The following is an 8,382-nucleotide window of genomic DNA, read 5'->3' as shown; positions in this document are numbered from 1 at the left end:
TAATTTAAGTTTAATAATGAAATAATTTATTTTTGCTTTAATAATATAACATTTTATAAAGATAATAATTAAATATTCTGTTAGAACTCAATGATTATCCTAATTATATTTTAGATTATTTATATTTAAAATGAGATGTTTATCCTGTATTTGATTGTGTTTATCTGCAGTTAGTTACACGAATTCAGATATGGGATGAAATCGAAAATGGATGAACGGGTTTAAGAGTTTTTAAGAGTTTTAGCCAAATGTTTTATAAGATAGTATAGATTACCAAATAATTATATTTCATTTTGTATTATATCATAAACGCTTCTTAATTTTTCTGATCACTTAATCATTCTGCATTAAACCGTTCAGTAACCATCAAACAGCCTCTTAATATAATTTTAGTTTTCTCAAAAACTTCAATGTTGTCTTATTTTTTTTTTTTAATAAAGATCTTAATGTATTTTAAAAGTCCTAAATGCTTAAGGAACCAAAATGGAAAACCTAGAAAAAGAAGTAGATGATAATGATGATCAAATTCTAAAAATTGGAAAAAATTACAAAATCAAACTAAACGAGGTTTGTTCCAGTTAAAATTCAGTTAAAAGACATCGAATAATTCTGCTCGAATGGTCGATTACATTTGGGAAAATTAATTTTATTCCCAGATCGATAATTGACTTTTTCTACGTTGAAATGTTGTATTTACTTTCTAGGTTCGCCACTGCAAAGATGGCCTTAAAAGGTTATCGAGTTTTCAGATGTCACCGACAGCCCTTTTAACTTAATACTAAAATGAATGTTTTGAAAATACGTTACTCAAAACAATAATTAAAAAGAAGTAGGTTACATACATTTTCATGCAATTTGGCATTTGAAACATATATTTCCTTAGAATAACGTACTTCTAGGGGTAAAACTAGCACTTACTCTAAAATAGAGGGGCTAAAGTTGAAGTATGTTTTCTAACGGCTCTCCCCAAATTCAAATATCTTCAGACCCCCAAACCCTCTTCTTTGGTGTGTGTGAATTTATACAAAAATCAACCTTTGGATTCATTCAACTCTTTTGAATCGACGGATTTCAATATCACGAACACAATCACACCACTCAAGAATGGATCTTCCTCAAGAAATCGATGATTACTTACGGGAATCGATAGAGTATTCGCTCGGCCTTCCCGTATCTACACGTACTCTGGAGTTAAAGCTTCGATCCTCCGAAGAAGCACAAAGGCATAGCCGTGATCAGTGTTTCTATTTGAAATCGAAATTGATGGAGAAAGATAAAACCATCGATCGTGTTAGGGTTAGTGTTCTCTGTGCCCTTTACATTTCAATTTTCGGTTGGAATATTTTAGGGTTGTATGATTTATTGGACCTTGATTCGATTGGGTTTTCTGTTTTTAGTATGTTACGGAGGACCATTTTCATATGAATTTAACACTATTTAAGTTTGTTGATTAGGGTTTTCCATGCCTAATCAGTTGCAGATGATGTAGTTACGTTTTACTGAAGCTTGTTTCAATATGGTTTTTGATTTTAATCATTTATTTTTCTAGGAATTTCAGTAAGTTCAGAATCCCATTTCGGGAATCCTTGAAACTAAAGCTGTTTGTATTTTTTAGTTGGAGTAGAATTCTTTCTAATACAATAAGGCATTGGGTTTCTCAAGAGTCCGTATATGGATCATGTAGGAATAAATTGATACTAAAGGGGAGGGAATCTGATTACATACCTCGGTACTACAACGGGAAAATAACGGATACACACACAATTGTGAATTGTAGCAAATGCATCGATGATGATAAGTTTATTATGGTACTCTACCTGTTGCAAAGAAACCTGAAACCTTGTCAATTTTTATAGCAAATGGTGTTAAATATTAACTTGTGGGTGTTAAATATGTAAGTAGAACTTGAAATGTTACGTGTTACACAATGAAAGTTAACATGGTCTGGATAGAGGATATAGGTAACAGTGTTTTTGGCTTAAATCCATATTGTATGGATTACTCCTGGAATCTCTCGATGTGCCATTAAGTTACAATTTTTTTCGGGTTTGAAAAAGAAAGAGCATGTGTCTCTTTTTTTGCAGCATAGGAAGTATGTTTTCATTTTGTTAAATTGTCGATTTCGCAATATGGGTTTATAATGAGAAGAATGAACTTCTCTTAAGATGTTGTAATTGATGAGGGTTCATTTGTTCTCATCTGTTAGGCTGAAGCAAGTATGAATGCACAAGCTGTAAAGAGATTTGTAGAAGAAAATCAAAAATTGGCCATGGAATGTGATAACTTGTTAAGTCAGTGTACAAAGTGGGAGAAGGAGTGTTCATTGTATGATCGTGATCGAGAAGCTTTGATGGACTTTGGAAACGAGGCCGATGAAAGGGCAAAGGAGGCAGAGTTGCGTGTTCATTATTTGGAGGAGGAATTAAGCAAATTGTCAGAAGAACTGCAGTATTTTAAGCAGCAGTCAAACGTGCAAAAGGTATCCTAAAGAACAATAACCTTTGCATTTATGATTTGTGATTTTGTGGTGTTATTTGGTCCTGATATCATAACATGTGCTTCTTGATTAAAGGTTGGTGAGCCGACAGACAACGAATCTACAGAACATCTTCTTATTGATGCATTACTCTCAACTTTGATCAACAAGGAGGAAATTGCATCAACGGCACACTCGTTTTTAGAGGCCAATATTGGAGTCGATGTGTGTCAAAAGATGTTAAAAAGATGGGATCGGTTAGCCACTTCCTTCATTTTCTTGATTATATGTAGATAGCTTCCACGAACTCACTAAGGCTACTTTCACAATGTACTAATATTCATTGTATATGGATGTAGCTTGAAGCCATCAGCACGGGCAGTTTTGAGTCTGGCTTCTGAGGTCAAGAAGTTGCAGGAAGATAAAGACCATTTAAGGATTAATCTCACGAAAGCTGAAGAGGAGGTACGCTCTCAATGCCCGTTTAGCTGATCTAATTGTTAAATGTATCTTTTACATTAGCATTTTGAACCATTATAGTTTTCACTTAGTTTTAAAACAACCAACATTTGTCAGCCATGCAAACAACAAAAACCCCAGTTGCAGAAAACAGCAAGAAAACACTCCTATGTGCCCAGGCTGTGAATTTTTCACTATTTTTTGCTAACCGGAGATTTTTTAACTTTTGCAAGTATGTTGATAGTTTTGAAACAAGGTACCAAGTAGAATGATCCAAATATCATCAATCGTTTTGTTTTCTTTCTTTGAATTTGTTTACACAATCACCCTTATTCCTGCTCTGTGGGCACCATCCAAGCTCTCCCCCGCCCTCTACTCATTGTGGTAGTGGTTAGGTCTCCATACATCCGACCCTTAGACCCCATCTCCGGATGGGAGATACTGGGCTTGTTTGGTTTGATTATCCAAGTCTCCTGGAATTAAGTAAATGGGACCTACAATCACATCTTTGTTTTTTATGCACCATACGAGAGAAAATGAATTGGTTACTAATTCTTATAACAAGCAATGTTATTTTTGTACAACATTTTACCTTTGTTTTCTCTACTCTTTGAGGTAGAGCTCATGTTTTCTCTACTCTTTGATGGGGTCTTTTGTTTATTTTACCTTCGTTTTCCATTTTGTGTGCCTCTTGCTAAGTTCCTTACTTTCGTCACATCGAGTAAACAGATTCCACAACCAGTCTTCATTTCTTCTCATAAAATATAATAGCATGAAAATATTAAGATATCAAATAACTTGAAGCGACTTGGATGTGGCTTAGGTTACAGTCTTGTTTGATGAAAACAACGTACTAGATAAGGAAAACAGGCGGTTGATGAAGCTACTCCAAAAAGAACGACACCTTCTTGATTCTGGAGGAAAGCGTAGCAGCGCATCCATCAAGGTAATAAACCCACAATAATTCATTTGAATTTGAAATAAAGAAATGCTCTTTTCATCTCATGTTTTTCTTTAGATAGAGGTCAGATATGCATATATCTAGCTATTCTTGCATACATCTTACCCTCCACATTCCCCACCTCCAAGGGCGGATCTATGCGCAAAATTTGATTATATATATATATATATAATCTACTTTTGACCCCCAAAATTTTATAGATTGAATTCTGACCCTTGTTACCACCAAAACTCCTGGATCTGTTACTGCCTACCTCTAGATGGGGATATACCGGATTCGTTTGGTTTGGTTTGGTTTGGTTTGGTTTGGTTTGGTTTTCATCTGATGTTTCTTTTATGGTGCAGAACCATAAGCGAAAATCTAGTCCGTGTCCAAAGGAGAGTAGCCCGATTGAGAAGAAAATCGACTTCAGTGATGCTACTAGTTCACCAAGGCAACCATTGTCTCCATTGCTACATAACAAGTAATTCTTACACGCTTCCATTAATCTTGCTTAGATTCTTCTGTATTGCTAATTCTTGTTGAAATCCCAGATCAGATCTTTTAGAACTAACCTGGGATTGTCGGTTTCAAATAATTCTTTGAAAACGTTTGACCGATGTATGACACAATACACGTTACAGAATCTTGATATTGTGATTCTGGGTTTGCACCGAAATCCAAAATTAGCGATACCCGTGTATGCTTTCTAGTTATTGTGACAAATTTCTTTGAAAACAATGGCAAAAGTACAAAGTTATAGAATCTTGATCTTGATAGAATTTTAATTGAATCTTGGGTTGGTATCATAGCCTCTCTACCCCATGGTCTAAGGAATGTTTGCATACATCCTTGACAGATCTACTTTAAGTGGGATATATTGTATATTTTGACAGATCTACTTTTAAGTGGGATATATTGTATATATTTGAGATCTACTTTTAAGTGGGATATACTGTATACGTGTGGGATATATTGTATATGTTTGACATATCTACTTTTAAGTGGGATATACTGTATACGTTTGATCTGGTAAGGTTATCTTGGACTCATTTGTTGAAATCTTGCTACTAGAACACATTAGCATTGTTAGATTCTCATATCATTTAGATGTGGACCATTTATTCTCAATATATGTTGGAACTTTCTTCTTTTTTTAAAGGGCTCTTTTAGAGAATAATTTAATGGGGTTCTGCATCTTGAATCACAACAACCCATCTCACATTCTTGATAACTCGGAGTTGGATGGCCCAACGGCCACCAAAAGCACGCTCAAAATGGTCCGACTTGTTGCCTCAACAACCATCGTTTATCTCATTCGAATTCGAATTCCATGAGAAATTGCAAGTCATTCCACACAAGAACATGATCAATCATAATACATTGAATCATCTCTACATGAGACTTGACCCGACCAAACCATCAACCGGGATTTTCGTGGACTGCTTTGACCAATCCAGGTTTTCTTCGACTTTTCCGGGCCCATCTCTACCAACAAGTGTGGCTATTCCCTACTATTTTTTGTTGTGACATTCAAAAAGTTCAGTATAAAATCATAAATTAACAGATTTTGTTCAATAGCGCCAATGATGTTGAATAAACTTACAACGCACGATTGTATATGATGTTAAAATATCTATTTGATGAACCGAACCAAATTATCTGTGTATATCCCTCCCCGTGGTATGCAAACCGGACCTTAAACCACAAGGGTGGTGCCTGATTGGTTTGAGCTTGGCACCAAAGGTCAAAAGTATCATAAGGTCTCAAGTTCAAATCCAAGGAGGAATAAAAATCCCCTTGTGGCCACGGAGGTTCAAATGCGGTGACTCTGGGATATCTGCAAAGCAGGTGGTCGCCCCAGATAGTATAGCGACTATCTTTTTTAGGTAATTTCTATAAACGAACACATAAAATTGTTATATAGTTTTGGTAAAAATCATGCCGACGCCTGTTATGACTTAAAAATACGAATAATAAAGTTTTGTTTCATATAAAACATTAGTTTTCACATAAACCGAACAAACCATTATATTTATCAGATGCTCGAATTTGAACTTTCATGATAATTTTAATTGCATTGTTTTATGTAATTTCAACAAAAATTACACGCATCAATGTGGGTTATTAACGTTTTAAGTCGTATAAAACATTTTTTTCACATCACCCAAGTATTTATATACTCTCAAGTCTCTCACCTATAACCGAATTTTCGAGTGATTATTTATATATTTTTCTAATTTTTTTTACTACATATGAAGTATCAAATAAAAACAATATCATAAAATATTATATATTTATATAGGGTTTAGGGTTTAATATATTGACGAACGATGAATAAGAGTTAAGCTGAAAAGCATGGGAAGTTATATAGATCCTTAATCACTTTTAATCTAATTTCTACCCTATGAATTGTGGTTCTCACGGAATTAATCCGGTGCACTTGTGTGTCTCATTACTGTTGCTCTTCAATTATAATTGACCCAAGGGTATAGATTTTTTTCTTACATTTCTCATCATAACATTCATTCTCACCAGAATTCAGTCCTTATATATATATATATATATATATATATATATATACATACATACATACATACATACATACATACACATATGTATATGTATATATATATATATACACACATGTATATATATACCCCAAATTATTGTGTTAACTTTGTTAACCAATCTTGACCATTGATCTTTGAAATTTGTGGCTAAGATCATTCATGACATAAAGTGTAATTAATTGCACACATAGACAAGGTAACATAAGTAAAAAATATTTACAAGGGGTATTTTAGGAAAAGATTTTAGTTGTCCATTAATGACAATGAGATGTTTTGTAACTGTCCATTACTAACAATGTAGCTATCCGGGAATTAATCTCGTTATCGAATCAAAAGCAATCGACACCAGATTCTTCTACAGTTTTTTTTTGTTAATGGTTCATATGTGAACAAATATTCGATATTCATGAGAATTGTTTATATGCGAACAGGGGTGTATATGGAAAAAAAATCATAAATGACATAAGTGTGCATATATGTCAATCTGTGTTCGTAATCGACACAAGGGTTCATATATGTCAATTTATGTTCGTAATTGACACAGAGGTTCATATATATCGAGTTGTGTTCATATGGTCGTATGAATGTTCATATATGCGAATTTGTGTTCATATGGTCACACATGTTCATCATCTTTCGTATGTTCATTTGGGTCAATATGTATTCATATTTATATCAACTGTACATATAGATCAATTTGTTTTCATAATTGACACAAAGTGTTCATATATGTCAATTTGTGTTCGTAATTGACATAATGGTTCATATATGTCGAGTTATGTTTATATGGTTGTATGAATGTTCTCATATGTGAATTTGTGTTCATATGGTCACACATATTCATCATCTTTCGTATATGTCAATTTGAACGATACCGAAAACTTTACTACCGGGTCTCCTCCACCAATCACAAATTCATAAACATTAGAGATAGAAATCAATATTAGAAAAAATAACAAAATTAATAATAAGTTAACACAAATCATGGGATTTTATGATTTTGTAACTCTCAATTAATGATATAGGAGTTACAAAAAAAAATTACATATGTACCCTTGTTAACTATAGATCAGATCTAGCAGACGAGAAAGAAAAATTCCGCACTACTGCTGAGTCGTTGGACTTATCCACCAAGGGATTCGTTCTAAGATTGATAGAAATCTAATACTAAAATGGATTGTGATTGGTTGAAAATGGTTAACAAGGTTAACACAATAGTTTGAGCTAACATTTGAACCAAGCTCTCTATATATATACACACATACGTATGTACATATACATATATATATATATATACACACACACATACGTATGTACATATACATATACATATATATATATATATACACACACACATGTATGTATGTATATATATATATATATATATAGAAAGAGAGAGCTTGGTTCAAATACTAATCAAGATTTTTGTGTTAACTTTGTTAACCAAGCTCAACCAATCATATTTCATCTTTTCTTTATGTTCACATATAACTCATATATTAATGACAAGGGTAATTAAGTAATTTGTCATTTATGTAACTCCCAAATCATTAATTGGGAGTTAYAAATBTAAAAATCTCAATAATTGATGATTATGTAATATTGATATTTTTTTATACGTGTTCATGTTTTGTAATTTCGATTTATTCTATCCATAATGATATTGATTTTGTAATTGTTAAAGAATTTCCGATTGTAAAGATTTCGATATCGTCCGAGTAATATGGATAAACCTATTGGAAAACAGATCGACAACAATAAGAATGAAAAGGTTAAAATCGTCTACGACTACAATCGAAATTCGAATTCATATGTAATTGTTAAAGAATTGTTCACAAGTGTTCATATTGTGTTCATATGTACACTAGCTGCATATCTCAACATTGACTTGCTCCTGAATGTGTTAATAATGAAGGAACTATTGTTCACAAACT

General features: G+C 33.1%; 1 protein-coding gene across 1 annotated transcript; it reads left to right on the top strand.

Moving 5' to 3' along the window:
• The first annotated feature begins 1,019 nt into the window (after window positions 1–1,019).
• Window positions 1,020–4,729, top strand: LOC112511731. Its single transcript, XM_025117451.1, has 6 exons — window positions 1,020–1,296; window positions 2,207–2,479; window positions 2,573–2,733; window positions 2,836–2,941; window positions 3,759–3,881; window positions 4,241–4,729. The coding sequence occupies exons 1-6, from the start codon at window positions 1,105–1,107 to the stop codon at window positions 4,361–4,363; spliced, it is 978 nt and encodes a 325-aa protein (XP_024973219.1). The 5' UTR covers window positions 1,020–1,104; the 3' UTR covers window positions 4,364–4,729.
• The last annotated feature ends 3,653 nt before the right edge of the window (window positions 4,730–8,382 follow it).

This window comes from Cynara cardunculus, assembly GCF_001531365.2.
Source record: "Cynara cardunculus var. scolymus isolate 2C chromosome LG 4, CcrdV1, whole genome shotgun sequence".
Lineage (NCBI taxonomy): Eukaryota > Viridiplantae > Streptophyta > Magnoliopsida > Asterales > Asteraceae > Cynara > Cynara cardunculus.
This window is presented reverse-complemented; position numbering and strand designations above follow the sequence as displayed.